General features: G+C 41.4%; 1 protein-coding gene across 1 annotated transcript in view; it reads right to left on the reverse strand.

Annotated features, from left to right (window-relative positions):
• The window catches only part of ARMH3 (armadillo like helical domain containing 3), a 2,648,735-nt gene that overhangs the window by 1,082,686 nt on the left and 1,546,594 nt on the right, over window positions 1-19,455 (reverse strand). Inside the window, exon 13 of the mRNA XM_044055591.1 lies at window positions 12,512-12,613. Coding sequence (XP_043911526.1) covers window positions 12,512-12,613 — 102 coding nt within the window. The remainder of the gene's footprint in view (window positions 1-12,511; window positions 12,614-19,455) is intronic.

Genomic DNA, 19,455 nt, shown 5'->3' on the forward strand with positions numbered 1-19,455 from the left:
ATGATTTAATGAGGCACTATAACCTATTGCTCTGACTTCGCTCACAGCACAATAAAATTTGTAATTGAAGCTATGGAACTATTTTTGGTAAATAATTTTGTTTTCTTTGAGTCTAAATACTTCAAACAAATTTCTGGAGTGGCAATGGGGGCACCAGCAGCTGCTGTGTTTGCAAACATCGTTTTATTGTGGTGAGAAAAACTGTTTCTTTTATTGTCTCCATTTGCTGCATACATTTTGAAGTATTTGAGATATCTGGACGACTTGTTTATTTTATTGTCAGGTTCTTTAGAGCAGATTGATGAGTTTTTGGACTACATTAATGGTAGAACTTCTTTTTTGTTTTCTAAGGGGCTATGACTTCAAAGAGATTACATTTCTGGATGTCAACATTGGTAAGGAGTTAAAAGAATGTTGTTTTACATCCAAGGTATTCAAGAAAGGAACCTACTCCAAGAGGCTGCTTCATTACCATTAAAGGTGGGAAAAGTTTTGAAATGATTTATTGTGGTCTTATTTTTTTTTATATCACAAAAACCTGGCATTTTAACAAGGGTGTGTACACTTTTTATATCCACTGTATAAAGGTTTCTGCTTATTTTTTTTCAATATTTTGGTGGTTTAGAGGTTGTACATCAAATTATAACATATTCCTTTTATGTTTATGTGTACATGTGTTGTACACATTTTTAGATATAGAAAAAAAATTGCTTTCATATTTTTAACAGTTACTTTTTATACAATGAATTGGACTTCTAGTATCAATTACTTTGTAAGGCTGTATTTAAGGCCAACATTTTGATATTATGACATTATCTATTTAAGTTTACCTAGTGTCTTTGATTGCTTAGTTCAGATGAAGTCCACATTTAATTTATTTGGATGAAAGTGCTTAACTATATTGATTGATTTCAATTCATTGTGATTTGGCTGCAAAACTTGCCATAGTGGCACACCTTTGTTTACAACTCACGCTATTTTTGGAATAACTACAGTTGGCTTAATCAGTACATTTTTTTAATTTAATTTGTTCATCAGTCGTAGAATTGTTTTCCCTGCACTGCATGTTTTTTCTTTGGGGTATCTGTGGGGTAGCAGCTTACTTCAAGGTGCCACAGCCACAATGAAGTGTACTTCTGGAGCAGTAGCTACACCAGTCCAGTCTTTATGAGGCCAAAGGATCCAGTCCAGTCTTCTCTGGCACTTTGATATTTTAGAACACCTTACCGGGGTTCTTCCATACAAAGTGTACCACTATTTTGATAAACTTAACAAGCCACCAAAGACGATGGACTTGGGTGACTGGAAGGCCTCATCTGGTTTAAGTTCAGATGGGCAGAGGATTTCTGAGATCCATCCTGCCCTGTCATGGATCATCTAGAAAAGCTCCCCAATTTTATTTTGGATGGGGTCATCTGGCAGGGATGGTAGGAATGCAGCTTCTTCATCCTCATTTACTTTCACGGTTGGTGACTCAAGCGCTGAGTCAAGATGTTTCATCTTACAACCTGGCCTTCCTAGGTGCTGTTGGATGGGATGACTTTGAAGGAGAAAGAAACAAGCTTTACATCTGGACAAACATCACAAATGGAACAAGCCCTGCAGTCACTAGTACCCAAGCAACAGGGAAGGGAAGACATGGACGTCAAGGCAGGCACATGTGCTCCCAGGGAAGGGAGAGAGTTTAAGATCCATGTTAGTGAAGAAATCTATTTCAGGGCTGGAAGCAACACAGGGTCCTGTAGGGTTGAAGGTCCTAGCACTGAGGGGTTAAAGACGTGACAAGTCTCAACCCCATATTTGAAGCCCTGAACAATACTGATATGAAGACCATGGGTCTAGAGGTCGACTACTAAAAGGTCCACATCAGAGCCAGAATAGTCTGACCAACCTTGACCATGAGGGAGTTTGAAATTAACAAGCACAGTGTTGACATTACTATCAGCACTGAGATGATGGAATCCAGACTGAAGTCACAAACCTTAGACTGAAGTTGGCCACAACATGTCCAGTGGCACTGACCTGAACATGAAAGGGTCAACTGTAAGTTCTGATGAGGACCAGGATCTTGACTGGACTCTGTAAAGAAATGTTTATGGCAAAAGTAGCATAATTTGGCAGAAAATTGACTTGGCTCACACTGATGTTAGCAGAGGAGGAGACCTGTAACTACATGAGATACACTGACAAGAATACCTGAGACACCTTACTACAACCAACCTTAACTGAAATAGAATGCCTGGACCTGACTGGCCTTAAAGAATGCAGTCTAGGGACACAAGTTCAGGTTCAGAACTAACTAGAAGATGCTATTGAGTCTTGCTCTGGTAACAGGAGTCTCCTAAGAAAAAGGTGAGCCCAGGACAGGGAATATACATCACCCTTACCTAATCTTCATGACCAGGACTATGAATCTGACTCAAAAAGAACAGTTTTCCTCATAGTCTTAAAAAGTTTGAGGTGATTGGAGGCAGAAGCAAGGAAAGAAGCCCTAGAAGCCTGGAGTAGAGGGGGAAGTGGCCACATGTGGTACCTTAAACATATCAAGTGCCTGTCCTGCGGAGAGAATTTTGTCCCCACAGTTGCTGGGAAAGAGTAGTGGATGCTTGGTTAAGAAAGGAGGTGATGATTAGTGATCAGCAGTATGGTTTCATGCTGGGAAAGAGCACTACAGATGTGATATTTGCTCTGAGAGTGCTGATGGAGAAACATAGAGAACGTCAGAAAGAGTTGCATTGTGTCTTTGTGGACTTAGAGAAAGCATATGACAGGGTGCCTAGAGAGGAGTTGTGGTACTGTATGAGGAAGTCAGGAGTGGCAGACAAGTATTTAAAAGTGGTCCAGGATATGTAAAAGAGATGGTGTGACAGTGGTGAGGTCTGCAGTGGGAGTGACGGTTGCGTTTAAGGTGGAGGTGGGATTACATCAAGGATTAGCTCTGAGCCCTTTCTTATTTGCAGTGGTGATGAACAGGTTGACGGATAAGATCAGACAGGAGGCCCTGTGGACTATGATGTTTGCAGATGACATTGTGATCTGTAGTAAGAGTAAGGACCAGGTTGAGGAGACCCTGGAGAGGTGGAGATATGCTCTAGAGTGGAGAGGAATTAAGGTCAGCAGGACTAAGACAGAATATATGTGTGTGAATGAGAGGGAGGATAGAGGAATTGTGAGGATGCAGAGAGTAGAGTTGGCTAAGGTGGATGAGTTTAAGTACTTGGGATCAACAGTTCCCAGTAATGGTGAGTGTGGAAGAGAGGTGAAGAAGAGAGTACAGGCAGGGTGGAATGGGTGCAGAAGAGTGTCAGGAGTGATTTGTGACAGACAGGTACCAGTAAGAGGGAAAGGGAAGGTCTACAAGAGGGTAGTAACACCAGCTATGTTATATGGGTTGGAGACGGTGGCACTGACAAAAAGGCAAGAGTCAAAACTGGACATGGCAGAGTTAAAGATGTTAAGATTTGCACTGGGTGTGACAAGGATGCACAGGATTAGGAATCAGTATATTAGAGGGTCAGCTCAGGTTGGACGGTTTGGAGACAAAGTAGGAGAGGCGAAATATCATTGGTTTGGACATGTGCTGAGGAGGGATGCTTGGTATATATTGGGAAAAGGATGTTAAGGGTGGAGCTGCCAGGTAAGAGGAAAAGAGGAAGGCTTAAGATTAGGTTTATGGATGTGGTGAGAGAGGACGTAGGTAGTTGGTGTGACAGAGCAAGATGCAGAGGACAGGAAGAAATGGAAACAGATGATCTGCTGTGGCGACCCCTAACGGGAACAGCAGAAAGAGAAGAAGTTGCTCTTCTTGAATACTTTTGACTATTTCTTGTGCGTACCACAGCAAAGAATGACAGTGACTCCCATCATAAACCAGCTCTGAAAATTTAGATAAAACTAATCATTTTAAATGGCAATATCACTGTTGCAGACAAGATAAATTTTATCACAAACAGTACAAATGAAAAAAAAAATGTATGCCATCTTATGATGGTAAATAATGGACCCAAACTATACTGAGTAAACTACTGGAGATGAACAGTAATTATACACTGCACCAATAAAAGGTATTTTTTTTTTGTTGAGAAGTAGGGAAAAAAAAAAGACAGCAAGTCAAACGAGAGAGGAGAGAAGTCAACTATATTTCTGGAACATGAGAGAGGATGAGATAAAAAAAAAAGAACAAAGTGAACTTTTGGAAGACAAAACAACAATCAGAAAAAGGAACAATAACAAATCACCATTTTACAAAACAAAAATTGTTAGCAGAGATACACAAAAACATTTAAATACTGGTGGCCTTGGCTCTTCCCTTGAGTAAGATGATGAGATCCGGAGAAGGGGTATCAATACCAGAATGGTTAAAAGGGGAGTGGGGCAAGGTTCTCAGTGCTGGGCTAATCCCCGCTAGTTTTAGTTCTACAGGTCTTCCTTCCTTCCTTTGTTTTTAACTAGCATCATACTCTTCTGAACCCCCCCCCCGTCCTCAGAGTTTCACCTACCAATTTAAAAGCAGTACACTTGGGAGGTGATGATTAGTGATCAGCAGTATGGTTTCATGCCAGGAAAGAGCACTACAGATGCAATGTTTGCTCTGAGAGTGTTGATGGAGAAATACAGAGAAGACTTGGAGAAAGCATATGACAGGGTGCCTAGAGAAGAGTTGTGGTATTGGACTGCAGTGGGAGTGACAGATCCGTTTAAGGTGGAGGTGGGATTACATCAAGGATCAGCTCTGAGTCCTTTCTTATTTGCAGTGGTGATGGACAGGTTGACAGATGAGATCAGACAGGAGGCCCGTGGACTATGATGTTTGCAGATGACATTGTGATCTGTAGTGAGAGTAGGAATCAGGTTGAGGAGACTCTGGAGAGGTGGAGATATGCTCTAGAGAGCAGAGGAATGACAGAATATATGTGTGTAAATGAGAGGGAGGGTAGAGGAATGGTGAGGATGCATATGTTATATGGGTTGGAGACAGTGGCATTGACAAAAGGCAGGAGTCAGAGCTGGATGTGGCAGAGTTAAAGATGTTAAGATTTGCAATCGGTGTGACTAGGATGGATAGGATTAGGTCAGCTCATGTTGGACAGTTTGGAGACAAAGCAAGAGAGTTGGACATGTGCTGAGGAGGGATGATGGGTATATTGGGAAAAAGATGCTAAGGATGGAGCTGCCAGGTAAGAGGAATAGAGGAAGGCCTAAGATAAGGTTTATGGACGTGGTGAGAGAGGACATGGACAGAGCAAGATGCAGAGGATAGGAAGAAATGGAAAGAGATGATCCAATGATGATGACACTTTTCTCCTCTATCTCCCCAAAACAAGCAATTAGTCTTGAACACTTAGAAACAAACGTTTCTCCTATCTGTCCCCTTTTTGGGGAGGAATGGTACAGCATCCAATATTTATTTCAACAAAACACAAACTGTTCTCCCAAACTACAGTAAACTCTGTTAACCGGCACCCATGGGGATTGGTAGATGCTGGATAACTGTAGTTTCTGGTTGCTTGAGAGTTACTATTAAAAATAGGCCTAACTAATACTGTACCCTATATACTACTTGTTTGGTTTGACTTATTCTCAGGTTGGGGAGAGAGGAAATGTATTGCTATGTTCCTTTTTAAAACTCAAACTCTAAAAATGTAAGGTATGTTTCTTCGGGGGGAGGGGGGGCGCAAAGTGCAACACATGAAAATTGTACTGTAGTTTTTCAATATTTTTTTGCTGGTTGCTTGAGTTCCAGTTAACAGAGTTTACTGTATGTTCCATTTTCTAAATGGCCCAGTGTTTTGTATTTTGGGCATACCTTTTACTATATGAATTCTTCCATCAGTATGGACTGTGAGCATTCATCTACTAGTATGTCTACATATTGTACTCTGTTCTGTTTGCAGGTATGTCTGCTGTATTTAGTTTCACCTAGTCCTCTATCATGAGGTAAATATTAATATATGATGTATACTGCTGCAGTAAGACACCTTTCCTGGTACACAGGCTACAAACAAGCTAAACAGTCAAAAACATGCAAGCTTTGCAAGAAAGGCAGGCCTCAAGTTGTAGGTAGTAACTCTTCCATTATCAGTGTTAAAGCAGCCATTCCCTCACTAAATAACCTTGGGAGAAGGACGTTCCCTTAGCAAATTGAATTAGATTTGCCACTTATGCAGTATTTTTGTAAGAGTTAAAAAACAACATGAGGGATAATCATATCTCATACTTTTTTACAGCAAATGCAATTACAAACCAACAAAATTAAAATGGGACAGAATGACTTACAACTCAGCTTGGTATGGTAGGCTGCCTTTCATTTTACAAGTTGAACATCAAAATGAAAAGAAAAGTAGACAAAATTGAAATCAAGGAAAAAGACATTCCATTCCTCACATCCCAAGTTTCCCTTCCTGCTGAAAAAAAGAAGTTATGTACCTACCATAACGTTCCATGTTAGTTGTCCTTCAACTCGCCTTCCTTCTTGCTGTTTGGGTTTGGGGCTGATCCTCGGCTCCGACTCAGCCTACTTCTATAGCTCGAGGCTAACCCTTATCCCAGAATGCCCAGCATCAGCTACCCAGATCTCGTTTGTGACAGCGCACACTTGACATATAAAGTAACCAGTAATCTAAAACTGATTTAACAAAAATAACAGATCAGAGTAAACTGTCATAAAATTACCTGGCATGTGAACCAAGAAAAAGGAAATCAGCCAGTGAAACTATAGTGAACTCCTCTCAATCCTCCAGGATGGGGGAAGGAAGGGGGATGCAAGAAGGAAGGCAAGATGAAGGACAACTAACATGGAATGTTATGGTAGGTACATAAATTCTTTATGTTAAGTTGTCCCATCTCGCCTTCGTTCTTGCTGTTTGGGGCAGCGTCCCTAGCACCTAAAGACCCTGGGTGGCTCATTGGAACAGACTCTTAAGAACAGTGGAACCAAATGAAGCCCTGCTCCGGGAGACCACATCCACTTTGTAATGAGAGATAAAGGGATGAGGGTTTGCCCAAGTGGCAGCTGCACAAATTGAGTCTATGTGCAACTTGGACTGAAAGGCTACAGACGTGGCTAATGCTCTAGTAGAATGACCTTTCGGTTTTACTGGCAGATGTTTATGCCTTAACTGATGAAGGCAATGGTGTCAGATAACCATTTGGATAAGGTCACCTTAGAAACTGGAAGGCTTTGCTTATTGTGAGCATAGGAGAGAAATAACTGGTCTGACTTTCTTAGCTCTTTGGTCCTATGGAGGTAAAAATGTAACTGACTGTGCACATCCAGCTGGTGAAGACCGTATTCTGCCTTGTTGCTATAACTGGGAAAGAAGATGAGGAGATCGCTGGATTGATTTAAATTGTTTTCTGAACAGACTTTTGTTATGAAGGATGGGTTGGTTCTCAGAGAAACTCTATCTTTGTGAAACACCATATATGTAGGACAAACACAGAGTGCTTGGAGTTCTGAAACACGTCTAGCTGAGGTAATAGCAACCAGAAAAAGTTTTCCAAGAAATAAATTTTAAGGGACATGGAGCTGCTGGTTCAAATGGAGGCAGAATCAAAGTAGTCAAAACTAAATTGAAATCCCAAGGAGGAGGTGGATCCCTCACTGGGGGTCTAAGAAGAGATGTTCCTCTCATGAAGGCTTTGCAGAGATTATGAGACATTATGCTAGAATTAAGAATTCCAATATGAAAATTAGACATGGTTGCCAGTTGTACCCTGATGATAGCAGCAGCCGCACCCGACTGGAAAAGCTCTGCTAGAAATTCTAGAATCTGATGGACTGGGGCTGAAAAGGGGTCTAAGCTTCTAGATTCTGCCTAGTAAGAAAATCTTTTCCATTTGCTAGAATAAGTCTTTCTCGTAGTTGACTTATGGGAGGACACAATAATATCACTAACTGCTGGGGAGATACTTGGAAGCCTGGCTAAGGTAGGAAGTGGAGAAACCAAGCTGTGAGCTTGAGAGCCTGAAGGGATTGGTGTAACCCACCTGACTGATGAATCAACTGATCTGGCACTGGGTCCAGAATCCAAGGCTGGTCTAGAAGTTCAAGGTGCAGGAATGGAAACCATATCTGTCAAGGCCAATAGGGGGCAATGAGGATCATTTTGCAACCCAATGATTTTGCTTTCTGTATTAGCCTTGGAATTAGGGGGAAATGCATAAAGGAGTCCTTGAGGCCAATCGTGGACTAGAGTGTCCCTGGGAGTTTGACCTGGAGGAGGAAGCAGGGAGAAGTAGCTGCTGCATTTGTTGATGAGGGGGGTGGCAAATAGATTGCAGCAAGGCTGGCCCCATTTAAGGAAGATAAGGTCCGCAACGTCCTGATTCGGAGACCACTCGTGAGGCATGAGGATAGCCCTGCTGAGCCTGTCCGCTATTACGTTGGATTTCCCAGGGATGTGTGTTGCTGTCAGAAAACGTTGGGAGGAAATCACCCATTGCCATAGCCTGAAGGCTTCTCGACACAAGGGGTAGGACCTGGTCCCGCTCTGCTTCTTGATGTACCACACAACTGACATGCTGACTGTTTGGATCGCAATAGTCCCAGAAGGAAGAGAGTCTTGAAGAGCTTTCAACGCTAGGAGCACCGCTCTCATCTCTAGGACATTGATATGCAGATGGTACTCATGAGGCTGCCACATGCCTTGGACTGTCCAGCCAAGATAATGCCCCTCCCACCCTATCAGGGAGGTGTCCATGGTCACTGTGGCTACCGGAGTGGGTTGAATGAAAGGTCTGCCCTGAGTCACCAGTGTAGAGACCATCCACCAAGAGAGGTGTCTTTTGCATGTTTCTGTAATCAGGATCATGCGAGACATGGTTAGTTCCTGGAAGGACCACTGTGTGAAGAGAAGCCACTGAAGGACTCTCATGTGGTAACGCAGTAACGCGCTAATGGTACAAGAACAATGGCAGCTGCCATGGAGCCTAGAACTTGCAGGACATGTCTGACTTGGACAGTTCTGCTCTGCATTAGAAATGACACTTGTTGGCAAACAGAGTAAACTCTATCCTGGGGTAACCTTGCAAACATCTGTTGTGTGTTTGATTCTGCTCCTATATATATATATATATATATATATATATATATATAAGGCAGATTTTTCAAAATTTACTGTAATGCCTAGTTGGGTGCAGGTTGATATTGTACAATCCCGTGCCACTAACAGTTGATGCCTGGTGGTAGCAGTTAGGAGCCAGTCGTCTAGATAGGGAAACACCTGGAATCCTTTACATCTCAGGTGAGCTGTGACTACTGCCATATATTTGGTGAGCACCCTGGGGGCTGTGGTGAGACCAAAGGGCAGAGCTCTGAACTGATAATGACTGGCCCCTACCCGGAAGCAAAGAAATTTCCTGGAGCGTCTGTCCATTTTGATATGGTAGTACGCATCCTGAAGATCTATGGAGCACGTCCAGCTGTCCTGACCCAGAAAGGGGAGAATGGACTGCAGTGTTACCATCAGGAACTTTTCTTTTTGTACAGATTTGTTCAATATGCTGAGATCCAGTATTGGTCTCCAGTCCCCTGTCTTTTTTGGTAGTAAAAACAATCTTGAGTAAGTTCCGGATCCTAGTTGGTCTGCGGGGACTTCCTGAATGGCTCTTTTTTCTAGCAGTTTTGAAACTTGAATAACTGCTTGATCCCTTAGATTGGGTGGGACATCTGGGATGGACTTTTTGACTTTAGAGGGGGTTGATGAAAGGGGATTTTGTAACCTCCGGATATAATATATAGTACCCATTTGTCTCTTGTTATATTTTGCCAGGCTTTTGGGTACAGGGAAAGTCTTCCCCAAACTACCTCCAGAGGTGAGCAGTCAGGCAACCCATCAGGGATGCTGAAAGGGTTTGGCAGAAAAAGTTTCTCTGTCACCCTGATTTCGCGGTCCCCCTCTGCCACAAGGGCGGCATCTGCCATTGTTGCTGTTTCCCCCTCTGCCCCTGGGGGAAAAATCACCACGTGTCAGGCAAGGGTCCCTGGGACTTCCGAAACCACATCTTTCCACCCTTCTGACCTTTGGGATAAGGTCTGTTAGGAGTGGAAAAATGGACTTCCATGGCAGAGAGATTCTTGCCTTCCTGCTCACACCTGGTAAGCGTGTCTTTCACCTGAGGCCCAAAAAGCGAGGAGCCATCAAAGGGAGTATTTGTGAAGGACGCCCAAAAGGGTTCCACAAAGTGACACAGCCGCAGTCAAGCATGTCTCCCGACAGCCACTTCTGTACCTGCATCTCTGCTCGCTCCATCGGCTGCATAGGAAATCAGCCTCATGGAGGAGTTGACTATAGAATTAAGAGTCGCAAGCTGGAAAGCTATTTTGGCTAATGCTCCCTCAGCTGTAGGATCTTGTAGGGTATCTCCATGCTCTTTTAGGCGATCCCTTTGAAGTTGTGTGAAATGAGAGAGAATTCAGGGACCTCATTGAGAAGGTCGCTGAGGAAAACATTCGCTTCCCATATCTGTCCATTGTCTTAAACTCTTTGTTTGGTGGATGGATAGACAAAGAAGTTTCTGCTAACTCTTTCTTGGTGGCTGCTACTACCACCATGGCATCAACTGGCACACTTTTAGGGAGAAATTGTTTGTCCTGGGGGGCTGTTATGAACTTATTTGCTCTCCTCGGAGTAGGTTCCACAGAATCTGAGCTGACCAAGCTTTTCGAGCCACTACAGACATGAGTGGATCGAAAGGTGGAGACACCCAGGAGGTGGAGGGACGGGAACCATACACCTCCAGGTATACAGACTCGTCCTCGGTAGGGGCTAGGGAAGACAGCCACCCCTCTGCCTAAGCATTTTAAGGATGTCCGAAAAGGAAACATCTTCAGAGGGGGACCTGGGGGACCCTTCCGATTCAACCAGGTCTGTATCGGAGGTGACATGCCGCCTCTTGCACTTCCTCTTCCAAGGAGGCTCCTCTGAGTGATCAGGGGTGGCCTTGGAAGAAGAGGGGGTCACCCAATGGGGTGTCCTGGGGCATAGGTTCCCTATGCTTCTGACCCGGAGGAGGAGCAGAATTTGGCACAGGCACCACAAGAGAAGGAGTCAATGGGGTTGATAGTAGGGCTGCTTCAGGGTACAGCACACTCTGCATAACCTCGAAGGTGTCACGATCCCGAGGCAAAGAAAGCTCCGGCTCTGAAGAGACGGGAGTCCTTCTCCGCATCGAGGGCGACAGCTCCGAGGCAGATGTGGGAACCAAGCTCACCTCCGCCAAAGCTCCGAGAGAGAGAGCAGGGTCGGACAAGGGGCCGATGCCACTTCCCCCCTCGGAGCAGAGACAGCTTCCGCGTCCAGATCCCTCGATGGACGGAACAATCAAGGTGATCGGAGCCGACGTCGGAACTGGAGAGGAGGTGATCGGCGGGGTCGGTTCTACTACCAGTGCGTCAATGGTCTCCAGCTCCGAACCAAGTGTAGTCGGAGGAGGAATGGAGATGAAAGCGGATGGAGCCACAACCTGTTGAGGTGGGCTGGAAAGTAATTTCGAAAGGGCCTGTGATTTAAGCAACCTGCTGACTACTCTCTCCACGTCCTGATCCGATAGCCTGGAGGATCGAGAGGAGTGGGATGAAGAACGATGACTGCGCTCACTTCGTAATAACGGCGACTGTGGCACCGAGTGGATCGGCTCCAGTGAAGGAGACCTTGCTCGCTTGTGGCTCTGAGACGGCTCCGAGGTAGCAGTTGGAGCCGAGGGAGGAGATGACTTGTCGATGCTAGTCAGCACCAACAAACTTGGTTCTTCAAGCCCAGGAGTCGGTTCCGAGGATGGAACAGACGGCTTGACGGACACAGGATTTCACTGGCTGAGAACCTTTAGTCGGGGAATCCTGTGGTTTCAATAATCCTCAAAGGATTAATTTGTTTTTGTGCTCCTGCAGGACCCTTGGACTAAATGCAATACAGACAAAGAGCAGGAGTCCTGCAGGTGCACAGCCCCTAAACAATAAACACAGCTAGTGTGCCCATCCATCAGAGACATTTTCTGACAGCATGAGTCACACTTTTTAAAGCCAGAAACTTTGGCCTCTTCAGACATGTTACACAACTATACTAAAAAAACTTTTTTTTTTTTTTCAACAGTTAAGGGACAAAGGAGAGTTCAGGGGAAACAGAAGGCCTGCGAGATATGGAGCGACGGCCAACAAAGCTACAACACACACAAGAAGCGATGAGGGATAAATTACTATATCTAGACAAAAACTTAAATTTTTAAGAATAAACAATTATAATCACAGAAAAAAATATACTAAGCCTGAGTCAGTAAAGAAGCAACCTCGCAGCTGAAGCGGCAAACGAGATCTGGGTAGCTGACGCTGGGCATTCTGGGATTTGGTTAGCTTCAAGCCAGTAAATAGCGAGCTATAGAAGTAGGCCGAGTTGGAGCTGAGGATCGGCTCTGAACCCAAACAGCAAGAACGAAGGCGAGATGGGACAATTTAACATCAATGGATACATTCTCCTATGAACAGAATCCACAGAAGGTGAAATGAAGTTCATACCTTTGGTGTCCTGCATAACGATGGAAGAGTACTTCAGAAAAGTGATTAGCAGATTGCTCGTCTGCATATTAGGATCGAGAGGTAGCTCAGTCGTGCCCATTACTGGAAGTAAACATGGGTGAAGGATTAGTTCAGTTGTCATAAAAAAAATAAAGTAAAATAATCATGAAAGCTCTCACTTTGCCTCACATCTACATGTAACCAAAATAAATGAATCTCTTATTACAGCAGGCATTTCTTGAGTCGTACTAAAACATTAGCAGTGGATGAAGGTGTGCTCAGTTTCAAATTTTTTTCAGTAAACTAGCAGACTCATACATAAAACGCTCTTGCCAACTTGGCTAACTAAAGTAATGGCCTAGGTAAAACTCTAACACAACCAACAGTACTTTATGCATAACACTATGCTACCTGTATCGTAGTAGTCAAACACCATGTTAAACCAGACTGAAATGAACCATGCCGGTACATTTACTAGTTTCTACAGAAAATGGTTCACAGGTAAACACCAAAAAAGTTTTATAGAGAATTGGGAAACAAGGCAAAAGGAACTGAAACACCACCAAAAAAAGAAATAGAGACATTTTGGAGAAATATCTATGAAGATCCTGTGGAACATAAAGATGCTAAATGAACAAAAGAAGTAAAATAAAGAAAAAGAAGTTCAAATGAACAGGATATGAAATGGGATGAAGTAACAGCCAGAGAGACTGAAACAAAGACAAGTTCTTAGTTGGAAAACATCAGGCCTACATGTAGTACCTAACTTCTGGCTAAAAATATTAACATCTTTCAATGAAGATTTAGCTGTGACCAAGAACTATTTATATGCGCACCTTGACCAGACACCAGCCTGGTTAACAATAGGAAAAACAATACTCTTACTTAAGAGAAAACCTGCAAGCTATCCTAAAAACTATAAACCAATAAACTTGCCTTCCGATGAACTATAAACTATACACTGGAATTGATGTCAACAGAGTTAATTAGTCATTTAGAAGTAAACTCAATCATGGCAAAAGAACAAAAGGGTAATAAAAGAAAGTCATATGGAACAAACGATCATTTGATATTAAATAAGGTCATAATGGAGAACTGTAAAAAAGGGGAAGAATCTTAAGTATAGCATGGATAGACTACAAAAAAAGCATCTGACAGTATCCCACATTCATGGATAAAAAAACTGCTTAAAAATGTATAAGATACATCCTACACTGATCGATTACATTACAGCGACCATGAAGCAGTGGCAAACCACTATACAGTTAAGCCATGATAAAGGACAAGTTATTATTCCAGGGATAAAAATTCAAAAGGGGATATATTCCAGGGTGACTCTGTCACCGCTGCTATTCTGTCCTGCCCTTAATCCATTAAATTGTCTACTTAACAGATTAGGTCACGGCTACAATGTAGCTTTTGGAAAACAACAAAGTGGAAAGGACTTTTCATATTAATTTTGTAGATGATTTAAAACTGTATAGTTCATCAGATCAGGAACTGAAAGCACAACCGCAAGTGGTCAACATTTTTTCAGATGATTTAAGAATGGACGGCGCAGTGTTGCAGTGGTTGCATTGTTGCCTCACAGCAAGAGGTTCTCTAGTTCAGTTCTTGGCTGCAGTGCCTTCTGTGCAGAGTCTGCATTTCCTCCCTGCGGTCGTGTGGGTTTCCTCCAGGTGCTCAGGTTTCCTCCCAAGTTACAAAGACATGCGTCTGGAGCGTTTCTCCCTGGGCCTCCTCTGAAAATTGGCTTTGTTCCAAATCAGACTTTCCTGGTAAACAAACGTTAAATAAATCAAATAAGTAAATGTCATTTGGTCTTGATAAATGTGCAAAAGCAAACTTTAAAGCAGGAAAGCTGCAGCACCAAGAAAACATCAGTTTGTAATAGGAATGTGATACAAAAGAACTTGAGCAGGAGGGAGTGTATAAATATTTGGGAACTAATGAACGATCAACAATAAAACATGAACAAATGCAAATAAAAAAACTTAGTAAAGAAGTATTTCAGAAGACTTAAATTAATACTGAAAACAGCTTTGACATCTAGGAACAAAGTCCAAGCTATAAACCAATTTGTTCTTCCTGTCCTAACTTACAATTTTGGAGTGACTGACTGACTGGCCCCAAAAGGTGCTGGATAGGTTGGACAGGAAAACACGAAGGATGTTTCATGCTCATAAAATGATTTATAAAAATCAGTGCATACCAAGATTACATATTCCCTGTTCTGAAGGAGGTACAGGCCTCCTCGAAATTGATTACATGTACAGATCTGCAATCATGGGACTACATACATGTTTGCTGAGCTCACAAGACCCAAATGTAGTGAAAGTTTTGAAACATTAGGGGAATAAGTCTAAGATGACTTCCCTGCTTAGTTTAACAGAAGCATATCAGCGTCAAGCGGGAAATGAACTCACACCAGAAGTAGATAAAAATAAGGCAGCAACTGAATGCGCCAAAAAAACAAAAGAAAACTAATGTGAAGGATCAGATGAGAAGGCAAAACATATGGAAAAGGCATAAATATAGCTGCAAGTACAGAAAACCCTTGGAACAAACTCATGTTGATCAGAAATGAAAGCAGGAATGGTTACAGAGAGGTGAATTTAAACCAAAAGACAAAAGGTTAATATTGGCAGCACAAGATAGTGGACCTACATACACATTGGTTTACAAATTCTATTGAACATGTGGGAGAGCGAGACAAATGTAGGTTTTGTAAAACAGAAAAGGAAACAGTCGCACATCTTGTTGCTGGTTGTGATATACTAATGACAGATGGACTGTATACTGAAAGGCACAACAATGTGGTAAGACTATTGCATTGGGGATTGTGTAAACATTATAATACTGAAGTAGCTGAAAAAGACTGGAAACATAAGCCATAAAGCATCACAGAAAATGATGAAGTTTACATAACATGTGATCATCCATTACCAACAGTTCAAAAAATGGATGCGAGAAAAACAGATATAGTAACCCATGAAAAAAAGACAAAAGTAGCATTGATCACTGAAATTGTTACACCCATTGACTACAGTGTCTTACATAGAGAGAGAGACACAGAGTCATAAAATGCCAGGATTTTCAGGCAGAAATGAGAGCAATGTGGAAGAAAGATATCCAGACAGTTCCAGTAGTAGTAGTAGTAGCAGCAACGGGTCTTATAAAAAAAGAATTTACAGTCATACTCGGATATGTTACCAATATGTAACTCTGTAAGAAATATAAGATGAGTCATTACTGAACACATTGTTAGTGCTGCAAAGAGCACTTCTAGCTAACATCAAAGATTGAAATACTAATTCCATGAACTTTAATCATACTTTCACATAGGAATGGGGTCCATTCCCATCATGGTGTTGGAAACCTAAAAGACTTAGAGAAATTAAAAAAGTCAAAGATTTTCATAACCTCTATGTAGCAGACAGCATCTTTCTGGCCAATCTGTGAGGATGATCTGGCTAAATCTCTTTCAAGGCAGATAACTGGCACAAGGTAGGACTGGCCTGCACAGATGTCACCAGAGGGAAACCCTTGACAGGTTGACCAGATAACATAAAGGAGGCTAGAATGATCTGGCATTGGTGGCAATGAAATCAGAAAATCATCTAATAAAAAAAAAATAATAATGATAATAAGAATAATAATAATAACAATAATAATAATATAGAAGCTGTGGTATACAATTTTAGAAATAAACCTTTAAAAAGAAAAGGCACATTACTGGGCTCCATGTCAATCTGCCTGATACACAAATACAAACAGTTCAAAAATGAGCAACACAACGCAGGTACAGGTCAACATTATCTTTACTTAGTGCTTTCAATCTCAAATAATTACGAGACTTCATCACCATGACACCATTAAAATCACAAAGCAATTTAAAGCCTTTTCCTCAACATGTGACATATTCTGGCCAATCAAAACTTGAACTCTACCCTGTAGTCACAGAACCAATCAGATGTCAAAGAAAACATTATAGAATCAACTAAAAATAAGTTTAACAATAAATTAAACAATAAAACACATGAGTACAATCATAATACATAACCTCACTTGCTCGCAGAATCTCATTCTCACTACTACAATAAAATATAAATAATCAAAGAAATCCCATTGTTTTAAGTTGCAAAAAGCAATTGATGAATTGGGTAGGGTTCTGATGATGTCTCATAATTATTTGAGATGAAAGTGCTAAATAAAGAAAACATTGACCTGTAAAGGTGTTGTGTTGCTCACTTTTGAACGTTTTGGTTTGAGTAGTGTGTGTTGAATTGATACACAAATACAGCAAGGCAGTGATATCAGAATTAATTCAAGGTGAGGTGATCTTTAAAAAAGATCTGACACCAAAGGACCAATGTCAGCTGTGGACAAAGCACCCCGCTTTCTTCTGAAAACTATCACCTAAATAAAGCACCGTCATCCACCAATGGACCTCGCTGTGATGATTTAACCACTGATCATGACCCACTTAGATTACTATAATGTCCTTTACCTGGAGCTTCCTTGTACTGATCTCAGGTCAGTTCCACTGGTGCAGAATTCAGTAGTCAAACTTCTTTCTATAATCTCTAGATATGATAGATCATGACCCACTTAGATTACTATAATGTCCTTTACCTGGAGCTTCCTTGTACTGATCTCAGGTCAGTTCCACTGGTGCAGAATTCAGTAGTCAAACTTCTTTCTATAACCTCTAGATATGATAATGTGGAGCTCACAAATGGCATTCAAGTTTTTTTTAAGCTGAAAGTGTGAAGTGTTAATGCTATCTTACACTGCCCTGCATGATTTGGACATAATCCATCTTAAAACAGTTGTGGCCCCCAACCAGCTCAAGTGAACCCCTCAAAAGACCAAAAGGGCTGCTACTGGTGATTTTCTGAATGCATCAAGACACTTGTATCCATCATTCTTTCATTAATGGAGCAAGCACATGTTCTGCAGAATTTAATAATTTATCAGCTACTAATCAGCCATGCCTCTGGATCCTCTGAAAGGTCCCCAAGGACTCACTTATCTGATGGGCTTTTACTCGGAACAATCTTAACTATTTTTTATCCTGTTTTTATACATATTTTATCTTTTACTGTTAATTGTTCTACTGCTTCGGTTTTGATTCTGTTTGCAATATGCTTGGTTTAGGCATGTAAGTCATTATTAAATGACTGGCTGATGGATTAGTTGGTTAACTGAAGCGGGAAGAGTCAATATTCCTTCTGAAAAGGAAACTGCTTAGTGATTAGGTAGATCAGACTAACCGAAATGCTGTGGGGTTTAAACTGAAAAGGTATTGCCAAGAAATGGGATAATTGTACACTGAAGATTAGAAATGAAAGCAAGGGAGATGTGGAGTAACATTTGCAATAGGTGTGTAGAGGGATTAATAAGTCAGGGATTTACAACAGCAAAGAAGTATTAAGTGGAACACAAGAAGCTGTACAGTAACTGAAAAGCTAGAATATCTATGCAAGAGTACTTGGAAAACATGAATTAACAGAGTAATATTTTGAAACAATTATTTTGACAATAACCCTACAGCAAATCAAATTGTTGGCTCAACTCCTGAAGCAACAAAAGGTTGAAAAGATAACAATCAAGAATTATGCCAAGGGTAGGACAAACGTTGACCAAGAAAATTTATAAATAGAATGGTCAATTACTACAGCACACTACAAAAACAAGATGAAGAGGTTGAGAGCAAGAAATAGGAAATGTTAACATATTTCAGACAAATACAACTTCTACATTTAATTGAAGTAGAAAGAGGGTTATTGTTGCGTCTTTCAGCTTTTCCCGGTTAGGGGCCGCCACAGCGGAACTCCGGTCCACTAATGATTGGCAGTAGATTTTTACGTACCGAGTTGCCAGCCCTGACGCACAACCTTCAACGAAGGTACGCCCATTCATGCACGTCTCCACACAGAAGACGCTTTAGCTGAGAATCGAACAGGACAACGTCTTACTATGAGGTGACAGCACTACCGCAGTTAATATAAAAAATAAAGTAAAATAAAATTAAAAGTAATGAGGAACCATGATACAGGGAAAACCTGGTAGTGATACAATCCCAACAGAAGTCTGAGAGCAGGAAGTCTGACTAACTTTTTTCTGGGAAGGGCTGTGCCTTTGGCTTGGAAAAAAGCAATAATGGCACTTGTATCAGAAAAAGAGAAAAATCTCCCTCATTCAAGGTCATACAGATCAATTTCAGTTCTGAATATCATGACTACAAAGTATTTTGGCAAAATGAATGGCAAATATATTACTGCCAATAAATTGTTTGGGAGAGTGTATGTTTAAAGAACTTGAGCAAATGTGACAATATTAATAGAACTCATTGTTTAAAGGGATGCACTGGTCAATAAAAAAACAATCGATGATAATGGGCTTGGATGCTAAAAAGAAGCATTTGACAGTGTGAGATGGGGATTAATGAAGAGATCTCATGAAGAATTTGGTGTTTCTACATACATGGACAGCATTAACATTCAATATCTAATGAAGAGATCAAGCTAGGGTGAAGTGTGTGGTGGTGACCTGTCTAAAGCATTTAGCCTTACAACAGGAACTAGGCAGGGTTGTCCATTTTCACCAGTACTCTTACCTTAAATTTATAGCCATTAGCCATGGATGCAAGACAATCAAGCATAACATGATATAAATGAAGACATACTAATGGAAAAATAGCCTTTTTTACAAATTATTTAATATAGGGTCACCAATCCCAAACTCTATAAAAATATATATATGATAAACCAAAATATTTTATTGTAGCAGGCCATAAGCAAAACAAAGAAAAAACAAATACTATAGTAATGAACTATGTGCCAACACATGGCTTGTTACAAAGCTTCTGTTTTTTGTCGGGTTATGATTACTTGGAAATTTGGTTGAAATAGGATCTTGAGCAAGCAGCTACGGAAATG

The sequence above is a fragment of the Protopterus annectens genome, chromosome 14.part0 (assembly GCF_019279795.1).
Source record: "Protopterus annectens isolate FY-2018-M chromosome 14.part0, PAN1.0, whole genome shotgun sequence".
NCBI lineage: Eukaryota > Metazoa > Chordata > Ceratodontiformes > Protopteridae > Protopterus > Protopterus annectens.